At 40.9% G+C, this 24,454-nt stretch overlaps 1 protein-coding gene across 1 annotated transcript; it reads right to left on the minus strand.

Moving 5' to 3' along the window:
- Positions 1-24,454, minus strand: EIF3J (eukaryotic translation initiation factor 3 subunit J). The gene is made up of 8 exons (XM_065411584.1): positions 24,407-24,454; positions 24,221-24,327; positions 12,650-12,710; positions 12,293-12,384; positions 11,549-11,663; positions 6,978-7,136; positions 3,115-3,188; positions 1-1,015 (listed from the first exon to the last, which is right to left on the minus strand). The coding sequence occupies exons 1-8, from the start codon at positions 24,429-24,431 to the stop codon at positions 884-886; spliced, it is 765 nt and encodes a 254-aa protein (XP_065267656.1). The 5' UTR covers positions 24,432-24,454; the 3' UTR covers positions 1-883.

A 24,454-nucleotide genomic window follows, 5' to 3' on the forward strand; every position in this document is an offset into this window, starting at 1 on the left:
TGAAGTCCTCACAATAGTGATTTTATTAAATTAGTTGCTTTATAAAACATTGCAGATGTCATAATTGTTAACATAACAATTTGCCCAACTGTAGTAACTGTTGCAGTTTGCTAAGCAGGTTTTTGTAAATGAAAGAAAATGGTAAAGTCCTGTGAAAGTTCTATCACAGCCCATGAGAACAAAGGAAATTTGGTTCTCAGACACTTAAACCAGGTAGTTAACTGTTAGAATAACCAACCCGTACAGCTGCATTAGTAGATAATGTAAACTAACTGCTTATACTCAAGATACCACAAATCATTTTTCAAATGCAACAAGGAACTATTTTCTTGTTTTGACCAAAATAAGTTTTATTTTAAAATGTCAAGCTTTGAAAGAATGGGTGTGTATCAAGTGATTAATTTTCAGGTGCAGTATCCTTACTTTGAAGTTAGCAGTCCCCTTCACAATCTATTTAAAAAAAAACCAAGCTCTAACTTAGACAAAGCAATTTTAATACTAAGTGCACACCATGCCCTTGCTGCAAACTGCTTTTGTTCACAAGATAAATCATTCAAGGAGGTACAGTTAAGGCTGTATTACTAAACTGTGCTGGTAATACTACAACTTTTGCTTTGTTGAAATTCATGTCCAACTTAGTGGTTTTGTTACTATGAAACCAGATAGCAACAATTAAAAACATTATTAGAATTTTGTTTTTTCTGTGATTGAGTTTCATCATTTTAACCCCTTGACGGGACTTTAGCACCACCCTGTCAAAGAGTTAAACCACCAGCACAAAGATACTGCACTTTCCATTGTAGCATTTGGCAGAATTTAAAGGAAAAGAAGTTGTGCTACATGTTTAAGGGCAACAGAAAGACAACACAAGGAAAGATAAATGTCACATGAAGTCTTCAAAATCTTGTACATATCCTCCATCATATCCTCCATAATCTGCCAGATCATCTTTCATAGTGGCCTTTAAACCACCTCCAGGCACAACCCCTTTTTTCTTCTTTTTGGCTTTACTTTGCTGAGGAAAGACCAAAAAAGATTTGGTTTATTTTAGAGTCAGTATTAAATGTAACATGCTAATTTCCTAGAAGTGCTGGTAAAACATAAGAAGAATATTAACCCTAGGATCCTGGCAGTTTCCTATCTGGGTAATTAATTAAATACAGCACACTTAAATTCCCCTGTACTTCTGATCTGTTAGTTGGCAAAAGTGTTCACTTCCTACCATGTAATGTGTGTGCACTACTGCTATTGACCCCAGAGGCAACTGAATTTCAGTTCAACTCTCATTCATGGCAAAAACACTATGTCTAGCAGACTCGCTTCACCATAATCAGAATAGCAGCATGTACTCTATGGTACACAACCACCCTTCACCAAACTTGTTACACTATATGTAGCCTAAGTTTATTTTCCTGAAGGAGGAGAGGCACTGTCCCAATGCAAAATTATAGATATTCAGTTTTATACTGTTACTGATTTAGTTGGTGGGAATCTTTATTTTAGGGTTTTATATGGCTGCCCATCACCTTAGTATCAGAGCATGTAAAGTCAGTAGCAAAATCCCTAGTGAATTTATGGAGTTTCTGGCTCTTCTGTTTTAAGGTAAAAACTTTGCTTGGGTATGGTCTTTTTGGTTGGTTGATTTAAAAAGAAAAATGAAACATGATTCAGCCAAGATCACTTACAAGTGATATGTTGTGAGCTTACTCTGATATTTTAAATTAATATTCCGAAGAGCTACAATATTGTGAATTACTGAGTTGAGAGGCAAGCTATTTCTTGCATGTTAATATTAACCACTTTGGTACATTCTTTGTAAATGGATGTGGCAAAGAGGTCAGGCACAGAAGGATTAATAAAAAAAGTTAGCTATACCAAAGAGAAATAACTGACATCCAAATCTGAGATATTTAAAAAAGAAGAAGCCAAGTTTAGCTTCCTGATGAAACTCAGCTACCAAAATCAGCAGTGAAGCACAACAGCATAACTACATTTAGCCACAACCGCACCTACCCTTCTCTCAGCTTTGTACATAGAAGGGGACGTTCATATCTCTAAAAGTCTAGTTCTATTAGAAATGCAGAATTAGTTCAATATCACTTTACAGACGATATTTTATGGCCAAATTTATACTGTTAATCTTCTCTTGAACTAAACCATTTATTGTAAATTGCCACCCACTAGAACAGTTTGGAGAACATGCCTAGGAAGTGTTTCCAATCACCCACCCGTTTTGGGTAAAAAGTAGAAGAGTTGTGCATTTATGGAGCACTTATTATTCACATTGAAGGCCCAGAAGCGGGTTGCTTCCTTCAAGAACTCCCTAGTACAAGTTTTGAAACTAGTCTCATTTCAATTATCTGCTGGGCAGTATGGCTTGGATTTGCCAGTTAATGTTCAGTTAGCTATTTTTTTAAATTCTGGTCTCATTGACATTTAGCTATGCAATTCCCTCAACTTCAATGTTATAACTTTTGCACAAGAAACATTTTACACAATTTGTATAATCACAAAGCACTAATTATACTATAATTTGATAGTGGTATCACTCACTTAATGCTTTTCCCAATTAAGTTGTATGGCACACCAGAGAGGCATACTGACATGCTATCTAGTTCTGTTATCTGCTGTTAAGTTGCTCTGATCACATTGATCTTAGTTTTATTAAAGGTTGAGAATAAAGTTTTAAATTACTTCCATAAACACATTTAATTAAGATTCTAGTTTTCTGGTTTGAACTAAAATAGACACTTCTCCCACCTGTCCAGGACAACTGGACACTTCCACTCTATTTCTACTCCAGCACAGAGGCAAAAAAATGAATTGAACAGAATCAGTGCAAAGATGAGAGGGGGTGAAGCTAAAGATTACTGGCAAAATGGTGCTTACTTTATATGAGTACACTTGTTTTAAGTTTATGGAACATTCCAAGTTTAGCCCTAGAACAATATCCCAAATCAGAATTTCAACTATCTTCTCATTAACAAATTAATTGTGTTAAGTCAAAAGCACATTTGACTTCAAAACCTAGAACCCCTTAGATTTATAGAAGGTGCACATTGGTATTATGCAAGTTATGGAAAGACAGTATAGAAAGAGATGCAGAAGTCTTACCTTCTCTTGTTTTTGTTTTTCACTGCATAGCACTGTCAAAGCATTTGTGATCTTTTTCAAATCATCAACTTCCACTACAAAGAGGAAGAAAATTAGACTTCTACCAATATTGTTTTCAGAAAGCCTTCAAATAATCACTGAATCCTCTAAAATCCAGTAAGTAGAGATTTATATCTGGTAGTTTATTCCTTTAACTGGAGTCAAAATCTCATAGACTAAGGTCAGAAGGGACCATTATGATCATCTAGTCTGACCTCCCGCATGATGCAGGCCACAAAAGCTGACCCACCCACTCCTGGAATAATTCTCTCCCTTGACTCAGCTGTTGAAGTCCCCAAATCATGATTTAAAGACTAAGTCGCAGAGAATCCTCCAGCAAGTGACCCCTGCCCCATGCTGCGGAGGAAGGCGAAAAACCTCCAGGGCCTCTGCCAATCTACCCTGGAGGAAAATTCCTTCCCGACCCCAAATATGGCGATCAGCAGAACCCAGAGCATGCGGGCAAGATTCTCCAGCCAGACCCACATTGACCATTGATACTAAATACCAGCGATGGCACGTTATTGACTTATTGACTAAAATCACGTTATCCCATCAAACCATCCCCTCCATAAACTTATCAAGCTTAATCTTAAAGCCAGAGAGGTCTTTCGCCCCCACAGTTTCCCTCGGAAGGCTATTCCAGAACTTCACCCCTCTGACGGTTAGAAACCGTCGTCTAATTTCAAGCCTAAACTTCCCGACGGCCAGTTTATATCCATTTGTTCTCGTGTCCACATTAGTACTAAGCTGAAATAATTCCTCTCCCTCCCTTGTATTTATCCCTCTGATATATTTAAAGAGAGCAATCATATCCCCCCTCAGCCTCCTTTTGGTTAGGGTAAACAAACTGAGCTCCTCGAGTCTCCTTTCATACGACAGGTTTTCCATTCCTCTGATCATCCTAGTGGCCCTTCTCTGTACCCGTTCCAGTTTGAGTTCATCCTTTTTAAACATGGGAGACCAGAACTGCACACAGTACTCCAAATGAGGTCTCACCAGCGCCTTGTATAACGGAAGCAGCACCTCCTTATCCCTACTAGAAATACCTCGCCTAATGCATCCCAAGACCGCATTAGCTTTTTTCACAGCCACGTCACATTGCCGACTCATAGTCATCCTGCGATCAACCAGGACTCCGAGGTCCTTCTCCTCCTCTGTCACTTCCAACCTATGCGTCCCCAGCTTATAACTAAAATTCTTGTTAGTCATCCCTAAATGCATCACCTTACACTTCTCACTATTAAATTTCATCCTATTACTATTACTCCAGTTTACCAGGTCATCCAAGTCTCCCTGCAGGATATCCCGATCCTTCTCCGAATTGGCAATACCTCCCAACTTTGTGTCATCCGCAAACTTTATCAGCCCACTTCTACATTCGGTTCCGAGGTCAGTAATAAATAGGTTAAATAAAATCGGACCCATAACCGAACCTTGAGGAACTCCACTGGTAACCTCCCTCCAACCTGACAGTTCACCTTTCAGTACGACCCGCTGCAGTCTCCCCTTTAACCAGTTCTTTATCCACCTCTGGATTTTCACATCGATCCCCATCTTTTCCAATTTAACCAATAATTCCTCATGCGGTACCGTATCAAACGCTTTACTGAAATCGAGGTATATTAGATCCACCGCATTTCCTTTATCTAAAAAATCTGTTACTTTCTCAAAGTATTTATAGTAAGTTATCTTCACTATGCTGTTCAACTTTTGCACATCACTCAGCTCAGACACTGAAAACAGAAGCCAGATTGACTTGTAGGATTTCTTGCAACAAGCACAAGGCTGCAGTGTTCAGGCTGCAAACACTGCAGGGTAATTAACTTCAAACCAAGGTGCTTACATTGACATTTTAAAGTTTTTAGGAACCCTTTTTAGTGAATTCCCTCCCAACCTGCCCCAAATCAAAGTTTTAGACCTAAACTATATTACTGTGCCCCTCTCAGGCAATGTTTCCAGGTCAAAAGTCAGACTTTTTATTTCCACTGTGAATTTTCTTCTATAAAGATAACTAATTTGACTCAGAAACTAGAGGTTTCCTTGCCTGATCAGATCTCAAAACAGATAATATTTTGATAACCTTTTCTTCAAAATGCGAACGCCTTCTAAGTAGCTTTTATACTTACTATTGCTTTCATCTCCATATTTATAAATACACGATGGGTTTGCAGGACTAAGGACAGAGAATGTAGCAGGAACAATATCTATTATTCGCTGATGGTATGAAAGCCTCATCTCATTGTAAACAGTGGAATACATGGCAGGGCAATGTTGATTCTCAGCATCACAGTCTAGGATTTCACATCCCCCTGATAATTTGTGTAATGGGCAGCGTAAGATGGCCAATGTAATCAAATTTAGGAGACCAACATTTGAACACTGTTACATCTTACATTTCTAAAGCTTATGCTTCAATGTTTCAGTCTGCCATCAGTAGGGGTCAGCACGTGATTCCCCTCCCCCCACCCCCAAACTTGTTTTTTTTTTTTTTTTTTAAATCTTCTTCCTCTGGATCATCAGGGATGGCCATGGCTGGGGATGGGACATTGTGCAAGGGGGTGGGGGGGGGGTGTTAGGTCTCTGAGATGCCACTGAGAATTTTCTCAGGTGCATGGCTGGCTGGTTCTTACTCTCATGCTCAGGGTCTAACTGATCACCATATGTGGGGTCAGGAAGGAGTTTTCATCCACATCAGACTAGCAGTGACCTTGGGGGGGTTTTCAGCTTCCTCTCCTGTGTGGGGGTGCTGGTCTCTTGCCAGGATTATCTGGGTATATCTCATTTTCCTGCCATTGTGGGGGCCTCAAGCCCTGGTGCACTTCAGTCCCTCCTATGCTCTCTCTGTGGCACATAAATCTAGTCTCCTGTGGGCTGTAATACCTGGTCTAAATTTGGTTGTTCAGTATAGCTTGCAAGTGCTGGGTGGTTTTGGTGGCCCATGATATACAGAAGGTAAGACTAGGTTATGTGGTGGTCCCTTCTGGCCTTAAACTCTGATGAGCACATTATGCCGCTAGATTTGTAATATGGTCAACTGTTTGGGTCTAAAGGTCAAATGGTTTGCCTAAAATAAGTTTGAAGGCTTTTAGAGAGAAGATTCCAGGAGGAGAGGGATGTTACATGCACTTAATGCTCAGTTTAATAATCCTTCATGTTAGAGGATTTGGACTCCAATCTAACAGTTCAAAATCAGTTGCAGTAGGCCAACCATCCAATGTATTTATATGGCACAAGCCACAATATCAAATTGCCACTACACTGAAGGACAGGATGTACAAGCACAGGAAAAAGGGAAATCTCAAAACAGAATTATAAACCAAATACCTCAGCCAGCCAAAGCAGTGAAAACAAGTCAACTGTAGTTTTATTTCAACAGACAGTTGTGTTTTGGAATTAAACTGCTTCAAATTTCCAGTGTTATATGAACTCAGTTTTGTATCTCATTCCTCTACTGAGCTATTTAGAATTACATGGATCGGGGAGCCTTTTTCTCTTCTTGAATAGAGGTTCTGCATGGCTGTGTAAGACTTAGATCAGTACAAAATTTGCCTGTATGTTTAAGTGGGCTATCCTGACCTGACAGTACCAGTCAGAGAAGATCAATCACAGAGGAAACACCACCTGCATTAAAAGATGAAGAGCATGCAGGTGCTGATTCTCAGTCAGGTAGTAGTCAAAAATAGTCTCTGGGAAGAGTATCCGTGCATCCTTTAATGTAGGACTGCATAAATCCCAATTCAGTTTTACTTGATTAATATGTTTGCTACTTTAGCCCTCCACAGAATGTGCTAGGAAATCTCACACTTGAAGTAAAGACTTACATGAAATACATACGTCTCGAACTAATGCTTCCAAAAAACTGGCATAATGTAGAGATTTTTCATACTGTGTAATTTTTTCTTTTAATAATCTGCCAAACTCCGTAAAGTCATCTTTTGAAGATGGATTCATGGCATCTATTCCACAAGTATTATTTACACCTGCAGTGAAAAACATAGTATCAGAGAAAATACTGGTGCATTTAACTGTAGTTTGTGTGGGAGGTCAGACTGATCCCACTACATAAGCCCTCTAACCACAGAACAGGTACTTTATCTCTACTCCCCTTCAGTTCCTCCCCTCAGCTGAAATGATCAACAAGGCAGCAAGCGTCACTAAGCTGCCAACTCATTTCACATTAAGCAGCCCAAACAATTTATGCTGGCTTTGAACTAGTGATTTAAGTGAAAGGCTACATATGCCATGAGTTGTACTGAACCACCCACTCTGGAATAGTACTGGAGAGAGTATTTTCTCCTTACATAAATTCTAGGCCTCAAGCTTGCAGTGCTAGGTTTAGTTGGTATTTTTTAAAATTGACTATTAAGACTGATTTTTCTAGGGCTGTCAAGCGATTAAAAAGATTAATTGCACTGTTAATAACAGAATACCATTTATTTAAATATTTTTGGATGTTTTATACTTTTCCATTTTATTGATTTCAATTGCAAAACAATACTAAGTGTACAGTGCTCACTTTATTTTTATTACAAATATTTGCACTGTAAAAAACAAAAATAGTATTTTTCAGTTCACCTAATACAAGTACTGTAGTGCAATCTCTATCATGAAAGTTGAACTTACAAACATAGAATTATGTACAAAAAACCCTGCATTCAAAAATAAAACAATGTAAAACTTTAGAGCCTGCAAGTCCACTGAATCCTACTTGTTCAGCCAATCACTCAGACAAACAAGTTTGTTTACATTTGCAGGAGATAATGCTGCCTGCTTCTTGTTTACAATGTCACCTGAAAGTGAGAACGGACATTCGCATGGCACTGTTGTAGCCGACTGAAGATTCATACATCCCTTGATGCTTCAACCACCATTCCAGAGGACACGTGTCCATGCTGATGACGGGTTCTGCTAGATAATGAGCCAAAGCAGTGCAGACCGACGCATGTTCATTTTCATCATCTGAGTCAGATGCCACCAGCAGACGGTTGATTTTCTTTTTTGGTGGTTTGGGTTCTGTAGTTTCCACATCAGACTGTTGTTCTTTTAAGACTTCTGAAAGCATGCTCCATACCTCGTCCCTCTCAGATTTTGGAAGGCACTTCAGATTCTTAAATCTTGGGACAAGTGCTGTAGCTATCTTTAGAAATTTCACATTGGTACCTTTGGGTCATCATCTGAGACTGCTATAACATGAAATATATCGCAGAATGCAGGTACAACAGAGCAGGAGACATACAATTCTCCCCCAAAGAGTTCAGTCACAAATTTTATTTACCCATTATTTTATTAAATGTCATCAGTATGGAAGCATGTCCTCTGGAACAATGGCCAAAGCATGAAGAGGCATCTGGCACGTAAATACCTTGCGACACCAGATACAACAATGCCATGCGAACACCTGTTCTCAGTTTCAGGTGACACTGTAATTAAGAAATGGGCAACATTATCTCCTGTAAATGTAAACAAACTTGTTTCTCTTAGCGATTGGCTGAACAAGAAATAGGACTGAGTGGACTTGTAGGCTGTAAAGTTTTACATTTTGTTTTGTTTTTGAGTGCAGTTAGGTAACAAAAAACCCTACATTTGTAAGTTGCACTTTCATGATAAAGAGATTGCACTACAGTACTTGTATGAGGTGAACTGAAAAATACTATTTCTTGTCTATCATTTTTACAGTGCAAATATTTGTAAAAATATAAAGTGAGCACTGTACACTTTGTATTCTGTGTTGTAATTGAAATAGATATATTTGAAAATTTAGAAAAACATCCAAAAATATTTCAATTGGTATTCTATTGTTTAACAGTGTGATTAATAGTGATTAATTTTTTTAATTGCAATTAATTTTTTTGAGTTAATTGCGTGAGTTAACGGCGATTAATCGACAACTGTAGATTTTTCCAAACCAAAGCAGACTGGATTATTTCTGAAGAAAATCACTGAAAAAATACAAGTGAAAGCACTCCCAGAAAACATGAATGCTGTATTAAACCCACTGAATAATTCACTTGATAAGTAGAGTGAAAAAAATCCAGTTTTTTATTTATATTGGATTTTTTTTATTATAGTTTTTTTTTTTTAAATATACCTGTTCAAATCAAATCTGATTTTACAAACTATGTTAAGGCCTAAATTTATAATCTCAAAAATTTAAATAAAAAAAATAAATATGTTGACATGAACCTCTATCAAAAACAATAAGTTAAAGGCTGCATTTTTATATAAAAGAAAGAATCAGTGGGAAAACAATTAAATTTTTGAGGTCAAGCTTTATAAATATCGCACAGTAGGTCATGAACTATACTAAGGGCTTGTTTTGTTTAATAAAAATAAGTTTTATATGCTGTTGTGTGGTTAATTAAATTCCAGTCACAATCCTAATGCAGCTTGACACAAATCATGAGCAAAAAGTTAATTATCTGGTAAATAAGCAATACATCACTCACCACTGTACATAATGTACAAATTAATAAGAATTTGAAAATATTAAGCTACATAATTGCTTAGATAAATGTACAGTGTACTCTCCTAGGTAGCAAAAAGATGTACCAAATTTAGTGTAAAAGCTCCATTTAGTTGTAAATCAACATGTTTTAATGGCATGTTAACCAATGAGAATGCACCTTTCTTTAAAAAGAAAGTACAAATGAAAAAGTTGATTAAAATAGAAGATTTGAGTCACCAAGTAGAAATCCTCAATTTAAATTGCCTTGATTTAAATCAATCCATCCTGTTTGTAAGGAAGTTTATCAATACTTTGTCAATTCTGTCAGGAAAGCACAATAGTAAGCCTCCGACCCTAGTTAAATTTACCATTCTTTTAACTGCCCTTAGAAGCCAAATACCCTTTCACCAACTTCATTGCATTTTCAACACTTAGCTCAGTGGCTCTCAACCTCTCCAGAGCACTGCACCCCTTTCAGGAATCTCATTTCTCTTGCGTACCCCCAAGTTTCACCTCCCTTAAAAACTACTTGCTTACAGAATCAGACATAAAAATACAAAAGCATCACAGCACACTACTACTGAAAAATTACTTACTTTCTCATTTTACCATATAATTATAAAATAAATCAATTGCAATATAAATACTGTACTTACATTTCATTGTATAGGCTATAGAGCAATATAAACAAGTCATCTGTATGAAATTTTAGTTTCTTCTTTGAGTGCTTATTCATGTCAATTCCGGTCAGGTGTGTGTGCGCGCACCATGTGCACAACAGCTGGAAGATTTTTTCCCCTAGCAGTATCCATAGGGTCGGCCTGGGCACCCCCTGGAGCCACACCTTCATGATGCCCAATATAGGGCCCTGCTGACCCGAAAAACCCGCTCCCCCCTCCCCCCCTCCCAGTTTCTTCTTGCCGAGTACTCCGACAGAGGGATAGGAGGGAGGGTATTGGAATGGACATGAACAACACATCTCGAAGAACAAGTGTTACGAGAAGGTGAGTAACCGTTTTTCGTACTGATTTCGCCAGTGCTTTTTATGTAGACTGTTGCAAAAATAGGCAAATATCTCGAAGCGTTGATGTACCCCCTGGAAGACCTCTACATACCCCGGTTGAGAACCACTGACCTGCCTTATCACATAGTCTGACCAAACTAAACATGCTTAATCGATGGTGAACCACCCCCCTCAGAAAGCCTCACCCACCTCACAGGTAATCTGGCTGCACTATGGAGAGCATCCCACACAATTAGAGGCTACCAGTTTCTTCCACCTGACTTCTCTTCATACAAAAGATGGCTATTGGCTGGGAAGTTCAATCAGGCAAAGCATTCCTACCTAACTTCCTACAAGCAGACACTACAACCACTTGTAGGCAGAAAATGCAATTTAGTTTCTAAAGCTGTTGTGGGGTGCTTGAAATTAGAGAGTCGTTACGATGTATACTTCCAGATATAAATAGACATGTTGTTTGAACACAAACTTCTGGTTGACATCAGTGTAACTCACATCCACGGTGACATTCGTAACATCTGACTCCAAACTAACAAAAGTAATTCTGATCAACACACACGTCACAGGATGTTTTCCCAAACATACTGTGTCTTAAAGGTTCTCAACACCAAAAGGCATCAACTCTTACCTACGACTGTCACAATCTTTAAAAAAAGAGAGAGAGAGAGAGAGAGAGAGAGAGAACTCCAAAGTGCTGGTTAAAAAGAGAGGAACAGTTATGAAATAGCTTTAGTTGGATGCAAAGTTTCATTCTGATATTTTTATAACAGTAAGAGTAATATCACAGCAGTCCTACTTTTTTGGATCAATATACTGCTATACTTGAAAGCTAGATTAAGAATTGATTGCAGTTAGAAGTAATTTAGAAAGTTGTCATACTGTAACACCACCAACTACTTGCTTGGATTAGGTGTATCCACACTTACCGAACGTTTCTTTTGCTAACTCAAGATCTGACTCCTCTTGTAATTTCTTTAGCCGTAGTTTGTCTGCTAACTGTTCTTCTGGTGTAAGTTCTTTAGCTTCCTCTGGTGCCTCTAACTAAAAAAAGTATATAAAGTAGATTGATTGACCTGTGGCAAGTCTTTCATTTTGGTCATTATTGCTAACCATGCATAAGCAATCTATTTAACTAAGTCTTCAAATAATGACAGCTTACATTGGTGGCAAGTGAATTACATTTCTTGCCCATGAATGGAGCAGTTGTAGGTGTGGTCATTTCATCAAGCTAATTGAACAACATGCTTCTGTTTGAAGTAGTTCTTCCTGAAGCGCAGGCGTTCTGTTCTGAACAGCAAGCCTAACACTTGTGTTTAAACATTCCAAGTTGAAATACCGATAACCACAAGCAAGCGACAGGCAGAAAAATACCAAAACCCTCACCAAAAGTAATTTCACATACTGTTGAGTATTATAAACTCAATGTACACACTTAGAAAAAGGATGGAAATATGATAAGTACTATTTCAAACTCTTAGATGTTCAAGTTCTTATGCAGACTACATCAGGACTATTCTTCCCTAGAAGAACAGGGTGACAAAACTCACTGTAGGGGCACGTCATAAGTATCAGTCCTTTAATTCTCAGACAACATTTGTTTTTCTAGACTAAACAATAAGCTGATCTCCCTCTTCCCATAAAAAGCTAAAATCCTGACAGTGAAGTCTTACTCTTTTTTTAATCTCCTCTTGCTTTTTCTTCAGCTGCTTTTCTCTCTCTTTTATTTTTTCTGCTATTTTCTTCTTTTCTGAAACTTTTGATTCTGTAAAACAGTGAACAACAAAGCCTTTTTAAAGAAATCTAGTGCATAAAGAACATTGTCACAATGTGGGGAAAAAAGCACCTAGAGCGATGATCCAATTCAGAAACCAGAGGTGACCAATGTAAAAAGCATGCACTGTCACCCACACATGCACAACCCTTGGTCTATTATGTCCCATAAATACAGTTCATAAACTTGGAATACAGAATCCAATGTTTTTCTTTGTTCTATATACAGTGAAGTATGCTCCTCAACTAGTCCTCACCTGCTTTTATCTCTGTCTCTTTTTCTTCCTCCTCCTCCTCCTCTTCATCATCCCAGTTATCCTACCAAACAGGAAGGAGTATGAGTGATCAGTATTCATCTTACTTCTGAACCACTAAAGGTATCTGTGCAGAAAGAATGGTCTACACTGCACTTTCATCATTAAAACTTTTGTTGCTTGGGGTGTGAAAAAAAACAACCACCCTAAATGACAAAAATTTTAACAGCAAAAAGTGCCGGCGTGGACAGCGCTTTCTCAGCGGGAGCTGCTCTCCCATTGATGAAGCTACTGCCCCTCTTTCGGAGTGGTTTTATTTTGTCGCCGGTGACAAAGAGTGGCTAGGCTGCGCACCTTACAGTGGTGTGGCTGCAGTGGCAAAGCCGCACTGTTGTAAGATGCACAGTGTAGACATGGCCTTAATGTATACCACAGTAACAGGCAAACTCCCGTTCAACCCAGTTACGGAAGCAAGACAAAAAAACTGCCACAATCCATTTGCTGGGCAAAAATTGTTACAGACGCTCCCCGACTTACGCAAGCATTCCGTTCCGAAACGCCTTGCATAAGTTGGGAACGTATACCCAACAATTACAAAAAAAGAAAAGCTTATGGAACTTTTTACGTAAGTGCAGATTTGCGTAAGTCGGGTTTGCGTAACCCGGGGAGCGTCTGTATAAGAAAAAATTAATTTATGAGTAGATATCTGATAGAATGATTTGATTCTTCTCTATAGCACATCCGTCACCAGAAACAAAACAGGTGTAGCAGAATATAGAGGACACTGATTTTGTGCAATAAATTAAGCATTACAGAATCAGGGCGGAGAGCTCTGATGGGATGTTGCCCTGGTAGCAGTAGCAGTGTTATTTGGTGATTAAATCTGAACATAATCCATTTACTACCCATCAGGATTTAAAAATGTCAAAAGCTGCCATTACAGGCCTACCACTTAATGCACCGGGGGGATGACAAACTATCAATACATGTGACTCTTTGATTCATAGAGTTAAGGCAGAAGGAACAATTATGATCAACTGATCTGTCAGTTTCAGAGTTAACTGCACCTTTGATCCCCTTCCTGGTCTTCCTTGAGGGCATCCACTTAAGATTTTAGGCTTCCCAGCCATCACCACTCTCATGGCAGAGACCTGCGTCTCTCTCCTTTCAGACTAGGCGTTTAGGTTCCCTCTGCACCTCATTACGATTTTCCAGAAGGTCTGCCCAGGGTCCAGCACCTGTGGTTAACTCTTTCTCCAAGGGCTGTAACTGTAAACCAGGTACCAACCAGCCTTCACAAAGCAAACTGCATTTATTCTTGGGGTAAAAGCATTACAGGAAAAAAAAAAATCTACATGCATGCTAAAAGCCTACCAGAGGTCACTTCCAACCCCATCATGGGACTCTGCTGTGCCAGTCTCTCAAACGCCACAACTGGGTTTGCATGTGTTGTTCCTTGGTTACATGTTCACGTAAGTTTTTGGGATCAGGAACCAGATCCCAACTGGACAGTTCAACTATTTCTTTATACAGCTCGGGCCTTTGATCTCCAGTCTCAGGGAATTACTAGTCAATGGCCCTCTCGTTAGGAGTGGCTTCAAAGGACTGGGGTTTTACATAACCCGCATTAACCACTCCCTGGAAAACCACTTAATACTTATTGTCCCTAAAGTCCTTGCCCATCTAGTACATTCAATAGTCCTTTGAACTCCTTACACTTCCAGTTCTAACATGTCACACTGACTTCCTGTATACAGTAACTCCTCACTTAAAATCGTCTGGGTTAACATTGTTATGTTGCTGATCAATTAGAGAACATGCTCGTTTAAAGTTGTGCAATGCTCCCTTTTAATGTTGTTTGGCAGCTGCCTGCTTTGTCCACTGCTTGCAGAAAGAGCAGCCCGTTGGAGCTAGCTGGTGGGGGCCTGGAACCAGGGTGGACCTGCAACCCCTCTATCAGCTCCCCGGTCCCCTAAGTTCCTTGTGGCAGCTGCCCAGCAGGCTATCAATTGCCAGCAGTTCAGCTGTCCCTCCCCCCACTTCCATGTGCTGCTCCTGCCCTCTACTTTGGAGCTGTTCCTGGGAGCTTCCTGCTTCCTGTGCAGAGGGGGGAAGAGGGAGGCTAATGTCAGGGTATCCCCCTCCCCCCTGCTCCTCGCTTACCCTATCTCCAGAGAGCAGGGTGGGACACGACAGGATTTGGCAGCGCTGCTGTCTCAACTTCCTGGTCTACTTAAAAAGGCAATGTACTTAGAGTGCGGTCAGCGTACTTAAAGGGGCAATGCGCATCTCTCTTTCTCTCTTACACAGGGGAAATTGGATTTGCTTAACGTCGTTTCACTTAAAGTCACATTTTTCAGGAACAGAACTACAACGTTAAGCGAGGAGTTACTGTACCACAAAGACAGAATTTTGCCCAGTAATTCCAGCATAGAACCCATAGCTTCTGGTTGAGCTGTTACAACTCATCTTTTAGAACATCGCTCAATCCTGATTTAAGGACTCCAAATGATGGAGAATCCACCATGTCCCTAGGTAAATGTTGTTCCAATGGTAGATTACCCTCACTTAAAAATTTGCACTTTGCCTAGTCTGAATTTGTTCAACTTCAACCACTGGATTTTGTTATGCTTTTCTCCGTGTGATTAAAGAGCTGTTTACTATCAAATCTCTTTTCTATAATTAAGTCATCTCTTAGCCTTCTCTTGGATAAACTGAATAGATTGATATTAACTCTCTCACCCAAAAGCTTATTTTCCCAATCTCAAATCATTCATGTACTTTTTCTGAACCCCTTCCAATTTTTCCATCATTTTAAAATCTCCATTAATGGTCTCACTAAAGCTGTACAGAGGGGTACACACACCTCCTTATCTCTAGTCAGTATTCACCTGCTTATACATCAAACAATCACATTAGTTCTTAGCCAGTGCACTATATCAGCTCACGTTCAGTTGACCCCAACATTTCTTTCAGAGTCACTGCTTTCCAAAATATGGTTCCCCATTCTATAACTGTGACCAAGATTCTATTCCTAGGTGTATGACTCATGTATTAAAATGCACGTTGTTCAAGTAAACCCTGCTTACCGAGAGAGAGATTGCTCTATAGAACTAACCTGTCATTATTCAATACTTCACCAATTTGTGTCCACTACAAACTTCGCCAGCAGTGGTTTCTTCCAGATCATAAGATATTGAATAGATTGGGCCAGGAATAGATCCCTGCAGGACTCTGCTCAGAACATCCCCACTGGATGGGGACCCCCATTTATAATGTTCAGATCAGTTTAAATGCATTTAATCTGTGCTGCTTTGATTTTGTAAAGGGTAATGTTGTAGTCAGAATGTCAGGCAGTACTAAATCAGCCTCCTTACAGAAATTTAAGGATGTTAATTACATTATCACCTACACTTAACCTCAACAAAGAATATCAAATTTGACAAGACCTGTTTTCCTCCAAATCATGTTAATAGTGTGCTACCATACTTTACTCCTCTAGGCTATGTCTACACTACAGCTGAGAGTGAGCCTCCCAGGCCTGGGGGCTATGATAGAGGTCTGTAAAATCATAACTGGTGTGGAGAAAGTAAATAAGGAAGTGTTATTTACCCCTCCTCCTAACACAAGAACTAGGGGTCACCAAGTGAAATTAATAGGCAGCAGGTTTAAAACAAAAAATGAAGTATTACCTCACCCACCTTGTCCCTGGAATTGATAGATTACTATAAGCCAAGGTAATCATAAAATCGTAGGACTGGAAGGGACATTGAGAGGTCATCTAGTCCAGTCCCCTGCAGTCATGGCAGGACTAAGTATTATCTAGACCACCCCGACAGGTATTTGTCCAACCTGCTCTTAAAACATCCAATGATGGAGATTCCACAACCTCCCTAGGCAATTTATTCCAGTGCTTAACTACTCTGACAGGAAGTTTTTCCTAATGTCCAACCTAAACTGCCCTTGCTGCAATTTAAGCCCATTGCTTCTTGTCCTATCCTCAGAGGTTAAGAACAACAATTTTTCTCCTTCCTCCTTGTATCAACCTTTTATGTATTTGAAAACTTATGTCCCCTATCTTCCCTCATAGGTCATGTTTTCAAGACCTTTAATCATTTTTGTTGCTCTTTTCTGCTCATTCTCCAATTTGTCCACATCTTTCCTGAAATGTGGTGCCCAGAACTGGACACGATACTCCATTTGAGGCCTAATCAGCGTGGAGTAGAGCCGAAGAATTACTTCTCATGTCTTGCTTACAACACTCCTGCGAATACATCCCAGAATAATATTCACTTTTTTTGCAACAGTGTTACACTGTTGACTCATATTGAGCTTGTGGTCCACTATGACCCCAACAATATGACTATTGTTAATGGAAATTCATGTCAACTAGTTGAAGTGTACTGGAGGGGAAGCTAGAATCTGTCTTACAAGTGCCAAATAGTCTTAAATGAATTTGTAGATGAACTTGGATGTCCTGGTACTTGGCTCATCAAATCACAGTTAAAAACTGAGGTCTGCTGTCTTATACTAGTGGTTAACGTGAGGTATTGATGCTTAGTTCCATTATTGCCAGGGCATCAAATAAACACTGTAGCATAGCAATAAGAATGTAAACCTTGAATTTTGAAATTGCTAGGCTTATCTCAATGGGTAACTATAGATCAGTCAGCTGGACATTGATCCCAGGCAAAATTATGGAAAGGTTGATGCAGGATGCAGCCAGTAAGGCAATGTCTACGATACAGCGTCGAGTGAGCCTCCCAACCCGAGTAGACAGACGCGCGCTAGCTCAGCTCGAGTATAGCAGTGTGGATGTTGTGGCTCGGATGGCAGCGTGGGCTCTCCAGCCCACCTGACTCCCTGAGTCTGAGTGGTTAGCCCAAGTCTCAGCCAGAGCAGCAACGTCCATACTGCTATTTTCAGCGTGCTAGCTTTGTGCTGAGCTAGTGCAAGTCTGACTACATCAGAACAGCCAGACCGGGTCAGACCAATGGTCCCTCTAGCCCAGTAACCTGTCTTCTGACAGTGGCCAATGTCAGGTGCGTCAGAGGGAATGAACAGAACAGGGAATCATCAAGTGATCCATCCCGTCACCCACTCCCAGCTTCTGGCAAAAAGAGGCTAGGGACACCATCCCTGCCCATCCTGGTTAATAGCCATTGATGGACCTATCCTCCATGAATTTATTTAATTCTTTTTTGAATCGTGTTATAGTCTTGGCCTTCACAACATCCTCTGGCAAAGAGTTCCACAGATTGACTGTGCGTTGTGTGAAGAAATATCTTTTATTCGACCAACTTCTGTTGGTGTGAGAGAAGCTTTCAAGCTTACACAAACCTGAAGAAGAGTTCTGTGTAAGCTTGACAGCTTGTCTCTCTCACCAACAGAAGTTGATCCAATACAAGATATTACCTCATCTCCCTCTCTAATATCCTGGGACCAACACGACTACAACCCTGAATTTATCAACTACACTCATTTCATAGATAGCGACTTTCACAACTGTTGCAGAGTACAGTTTACAGATTGCTTCCTCATCTGATCCCATCCTTCATAGATACACCCTTTTAAAGAGAGGGTGGTTGGAGTGAAATCCCCATGTAGAAGCAGGGTGCTGTGACCATGAGATTTTGCAAACTCATTTGCAGACAATAATGGGTCTGGTTGAAGCTCCTTGGTATCTTCCTAAGGAACCCTCTCTGAGGGGAGTTGTGGGCAATTGTCCCTCTGCCCCAAGGATATGCTCATGGTATACACTGAAGCCTATATTGTCACCTCCCACTCAATGTGCATATGATGCTCCTGAGAAGTTTAGTGAGGACATATGGGCTGCAGTGCATTTAGCAGGCTGATGACCCCCAGCACTACACCTCTATCACATCTGGCCCAGCTAGAACAAATCACATGGTGCCTAGATGAGAGCAAGCTGAGATTTAATCGAGACGAGACTGAGACTCTGACTCTTGGCAGGCTGGGAAAAGCAGCTGGAAGAATTGGCATCAGCACCCCTTACAGAAAGAACACAATCATTGGTAAGACAGGTAAACAACTTGGGGGTGTTAGACCCTGGGCTGCTCTTGGCCAATGAAGCGCTGCAGCCAAGAGTGCTTTCTTCCCATCTGTGCCTGCCCAGAAGAGTGTCACCTTTCCTCTCCAATGCAGAGCATGCCACAATTATCCATGTCTTGTCATCTCAAGATTATATTGCTGTGATGCACACTACATGGAGCTTCCCCTTGACCTCATTTGGAAGGTGAAGCTAGCACAGAATACTGCAACTCACTTGTTAAGTGTAGTTGAACACTGGGAGCATACTAGACCAATGCTCCATCATCTGTATTGGGTTCCAGTGAACACCTGGGGGGAATTCAACATGTTAATTTTAAAATGGAAAGCCCTAAATTGTTTGGGACCTGACTGCATGAGTGAGCATCTCTCTACCAGTGACATACTGCCACAGTTGAGATTAGTAGAGGCACTCGAACTGCAGTCCTTTCTAGATGAATGAGGGGGATCTGCTAGCAGTGCATTTTCTGAGAGAGATCCTGTTTCAGGACTCAATGCCCCACCTTGGTCTGCCAAACCTATCTTACCCCCTTCCCCTGCCTCCCGCACTTCTCTAAACTGCTGGGGTGGGGGGGCTGGATTGAAGTATATATATTTATGGGCAGTCCTTTGTGATTTTTTATTTATGGGATAGGTGTCCAGGGCTCAGGATGTGCACATACAATTACAGTCTAGAAATCTAAATACATTTCATTAGGAGAAAACGAGTTTCACCTTCTTTTCATTGTTACACCAACTGAGAAGTCCAGTGGCAACACATTTCTTCATTCCGATGTTGACACTATTACAATGTAGTTTAAATCATTGAAACTCTTTCGAACTTAATCAAATATGTTTATAAATGACTAAATGAGTAATAATCCAGCTATAACATATGGTTAGGGAAAATGTCCCCCTTTCCACATAAATGATCCCCACACCAAGCAGAAGTAATCAGTTGCTTGCTCTACATTTATATGTGCTATCATTTGTAGCTTTAATGCATGACAATTCAAGTTCCAAAAACAAAGCATTCTTGGAAAGTGACAGGATACTCCAGTGTCTGAGTCCCTGATGACTTCTATTTTAAACAGAACTATCAGAAATATTGATCAAGGACATCTCTAGACTGTTTCCCTGAACACGTTTCCTAGTTCTGGCTCCTTTAGCTACAGGACTGCCGAAGAGTAAATAGACCTGCTGCCAAGAAATTTCTGTGTGTTTTCCTGGTAATTTCTGTATTTCAGGTAACATTTTAGAATAATTTCCTTTTACTTTAAAAGGATATCTTAGTTGTAACTTCTGCAGCATCTAAAGTTCCGCCAACTCACTACTTACAATAAGTCTTGTAACCAAAGTATTTTCAGAAAAAAACAAGATCCCAACTCCTAAATCAGCAATAAGAAACCCTAAAGAATAATGAAACACCCTAAAGAGAAACTGTTAGTTGAAAAACACTAAGGGCCTATATATTTAGGTCACTTCGCTTTTGCTTACTGGTGCTGTAGTTTTTCTTTTTGGTTGCCAATTTTGGAAGGAAAAAATATCTAGCGCCAGGCAAACACCTAGCTTGCTGTAGATTCTTCCCAACTTCTGCATCTACTACATGAACACAGATCAGACTACAATAAAAAAGATCATTAATTGTAGTAATTCCTTTTCCCCACTCCCTCCAAATACACCCTAAACTTTTTAATTTTAAAGCCATAGGCCTTCAGAGGAGTACTAGTGGAGGAAATAAAATGTCTTATGTTAAAATAGCCACGTAAAGCAGGAGTCTTCATATTTTTGGAGGGACTATGATTTTGTCCAGCTATTGTTTACTGTCCTTCAAGAAGTAGACAGCTGGGAAGCACAATTAAGTAGCTATTAGAAAGATGTTCAATTACAGGTAGTAAACTCTTGAGTTTCAGGGAAAATGTGAAAAGTAAAGCCTCTTTTGCCAAAAAATGTTTGGGGCTGTGAAGCTCCAATCCAGGTTGTCACTACTCTCTTTTTAAAGATTGATGTAAATACTGTGCACTGAGATATCTTTAACCATTTTGCCTGGCGGGGTCACGTGTGTGGAAGAACGAGCACATTTAAAAGCTACAGAGCACCCAGCGTCAATTTGTTCTATCACATTTATTAAGCTTCACCTTGCACAATAGGTGACGTTAAGCTAGCATGAACACCATCCAACCTTAAAAAACTTTCAGAAAGCCTTTGACAACCTCCCTCACCAAAGGCTCTTAAGAAAAGTAAGCAGTCATGGGATAAGGGGGAAGGTCCTCTCACAGATCGGTAACTGGTTAAAAGATAGGAAACAAAGGGTAGGAATAAATGGTCAGTTTTCACAGTTGGAGAGAGGTAAATAGCAGGGTCCTCCAAGAATTTGTACTAGGACAAATGCTCTTCAACATATTTATAAACGATCTGGAAAAAGGGGTAAACAGTGAAGTGGCAAAGTTTGTAGTTGATACAAAATTACTCAAGACAGCTAAATCCAAAGTTGACTGAGAAGAGTTACAAAAGGATCTTAGAAAACTGGGCAAGAAAATGGCAGACGAAATTCAATGTTGATAAATGCAAGTAATACACATTGGAAAAAACAATCCCAACTATACATACAAAATTATGGGGTCTAAATTAGCTGTTATTACTCAAGGAAGAGATCTTGGAGTCATTGTGCCTAGTTCTCCGAAAACATACTCTCAAAATGCAGCGACAGTCAAAAAAGCTAACAATGTTGGGAATCATTAAGAAAAGGATAGCTAAGAAGATAGAAAATATCATATTGCCTCTATATAAATCCATGGTATGCCCACATCTTGAATACTGCGTGCAGATCTTGTCGCCCCATCTCAAAAAAAGATCTATTGGAATTGGAAAAGGTACAGAGAAGGGCAACAGAAATGAATAGGGGTATGGAACAGCTTCCATATAAGAAGAGATTAAGAAGACTGGGACTTTTCAGCTTGGAAAAGAGATGACTAAGGGGGGATCTGATAGAGGTCTATAAAATAATGACTGTGTGAAGTAAATAAGGAAGTGTTATTTACTCCTTCTCATAACACAAGAGCTAGGGGTCACCCAATGTAATTAATAGGCAGCAGATTTAAAACAAACAAAAGGAAGTATTCCGTCACACACAACACAATCAACCTGTGGAACTCTTTGCCAGAGGATGATGTAAAGGCCAAGACTATAACAGGGTTCATAAAAGAACTAGATAAGTTTATGGAGAATAGGTCCATCAATGGCTATTAACCAGGATGGATAGGGGTGCAAAACCATGCTCTGAAGCGTCCCTAGCCTCTGTTTGCCAGAAGCTGGGAATGGGCGACACGGGATGGATCACTCGATGATTACCTGTTCTGTTCATTCCTCTGAAGAACCTGGCATTGGCCACTGTCAGAAGACAGGATACTGGGCTAGATGAACCATTGGTCTGACCCAGTATGGCTGTTCTCATGTTCTCAAACGAAGTCATAACAAGTAATATATTTTATCTATTTACATTTATACTACATAGAAGAGCACCATCCCAAGCCCCCCGTCACCACTGGAGTGCAGAAATACAGTGTATGCACAAACGGTCAGTTATTACAGATAGCACTACCTTGGCGCAACATGAACAACTAGTGCCAGAGTCTTCAATTAGCAAGAATCAATTACTCTAATCTGAACTGCTTTCTTCTTCCTGCCCATGGCTGAACAAATGATAAAATATTAACCTTTTTCATTTATCTAGTGATCAGTACTAAGATTGTCTATAGCAATCTCTCAGTGTCTTGATTTGAAACAAAAGCATGATTCAATGTTTAACTTTGGACACTAAGTTTACCAATTTTTTTTTAATACTTCCGCAGAACCCAAGACCCTTTTGAAGAGTCCTAGATTCCAGATGTAGTATGTACCCTCCCATCATTCTGAAGTCTATTAGATATAGTTCTACAGAAGTCATTGCCAGTTGCTGATATCTGCACTGATAATCTGGCCAAGCTCTAAGAAAAAGATCTGGAATTGTTGGGGTATCCATCACTCAACTGATCTTTATTGTTAAGGGACATATGGGAACTACACTGCATGGGATTTAGACATTTTAAATGTTTCTGATTTAATAGAGAAGGTTTACAGTTGGACATCTAGTTCAAACTCTAATGCAAAAGACTATTGAAATACGGTGAAACCAGCTCCATGATTCTCTAGTAGATAAACCCCATTTTAACACTCTGAATACAACCTAATTCTAAAGGAACAATGAGGGACTGCCTAGTTTCACAGGACTGAGAGGAAGTCAGAAGAGACAACACTAGGATGGAGGAAAGTTGCTGGCCTGTAGGAGATAGTGCCAAGATAGGACTATTTGGAACAAGTTCAAATGTTCAAGCCTCTGTCATCCCCTCTGTACCCACCTCTTCCCCAGATGCTCCCTCAGGCTAAGAACCCGCAAGGGGTCAAGGAATAGAGAGACTCTCCACAGGAGAGGCCAATAGTTGAATACCATCTGGCAGATCCCAGAGCAGTTCTGTACTGAGAGGCCTGCCAGCAGCTTAGAGATGGCAGGTGGGCAAAAAACATGATTCTCCATTCACTGGGATGACACCTTTTGAGATGTAATTGACAGGGGTTTTGCTCTGGAGCTGGGAAAGAGGACTGGTTGCTGGGAAGGAAGTTACAGAAGGGAAACCATGTTTATTCAACTCAGAAACCAAAGAACAAGTACAGGTCTCAGCTGGGGGTTAAGCAGCCCATTTACAGAAATGTATTCCAAAGTTTTATTCGCCCTTCCAACTTTTGATCACCCAGTGCCCCAATTCAGACAGGTTTCAATGCATATGAAACTGTATAACACTGACTACAGAACTTCACCTAATAATTCCTGCACCAAGCTCAATTGCTGATTGAACTAGAGCATATTTTTAAAGAACATACTATCTTAAAGACTTCAAGCGACCAAAAATCTGCCACATCACTATCCACCATTACACCGATCACTCAAGTTCCTAGCATTAGCAGAACTTTGCCAGAATTATTCTGCCCCATCTCACCACACAAACCAGGGTGAATCTAATCCGTCCCCAATGAGCTCACCTGACAAGTTTTACTCATCTGGTAGGAGACTCCCTGAGTCTCCATTTTAATGAGGCCGTTTTAAGTCTCTCCCCCCCTCTCGGGAAAGGTTTTGCTGACGGTGTGGGCGAGACACTCGCACGCCACGGACCCAAGCGGGCCACGTTTTGACAGCCCCTCGCTCTCAGCCACGACTGTCACTGCCCGCCACGAGCCCCGTCTCGCCCCCCCGTCCCAGCCGCGTGTACTGGCGGTGTCCCAGGGCTGGCCCAGCCCAGACGGGGCGGGCGCCAGAGCCGCCCCACAGCGCGGTCACTACGGTTCGGGCAGGCCCGGTGCAGCGCCATATGGCCCGGTGCAGCGCCATATGGCCCGGCAACCCCCATGGCCAGGGGCTGGCTCCACACCGACCCCGAGGGCGGGCCGAGCTCCGACCGCTCCCCACAGCCCGGGAGGCCCCGACGCCCCCACCTTCACTTCGTCCTCTTCATCCTCCCCGGCCCAGCGGTCCCCGCCGGCCGCCGGCGTCGGCACCAGCCGCTTCGCGACCGGATCCGCCACCGCGAAGCTGTCGGCATCTGTGGGGGAGACGAGAGCGGGTTAGCCGGGCGGGGGGAGGGGGGCCCGGCCGGGACCCGAGACGCGGCCAGCACCTACCCCACGAATCTGCCTCCGCCGCCATCTTGCCCCCGCGGACTAGGGGCC

This window comes from Emys orbicularis, chromosome 10 (assembly GCF_028017835.1).
Source record: "Emys orbicularis isolate rEmyOrb1 chromosome 10, rEmyOrb1.hap1, whole genome shotgun sequence".
NCBI classification, from domain to species: domain Eukaryota; kingdom Metazoa; phylum Chordata; order Testudines; family Emydidae; genus Emys; species Emys orbicularis.

Excerpts from the sequence above, each read along its gene's own strand:
- EIF3J (XM_065411584.1), bottom strand. The coding sequence starts at position 24,431 with ATGGCGGCGGAGGCAGATTCGTGGG. Across the intron at positions 11,664-12,292 it reads AAGAGGAGATTAAAAAAAGA|TTAGAGGCACCAGAGGAAGC; the intron begins GTAAGACTTCAC and ends TACTTTTTTTAG. Across the intron at positions 7,137-11,548 it reads GTTAGCAAAAGAAACGTTCG|GTGTAAATAATACTTGTGGA; the intron begins GTAAGTGTGGAT and ends TTTTCACTGCAG.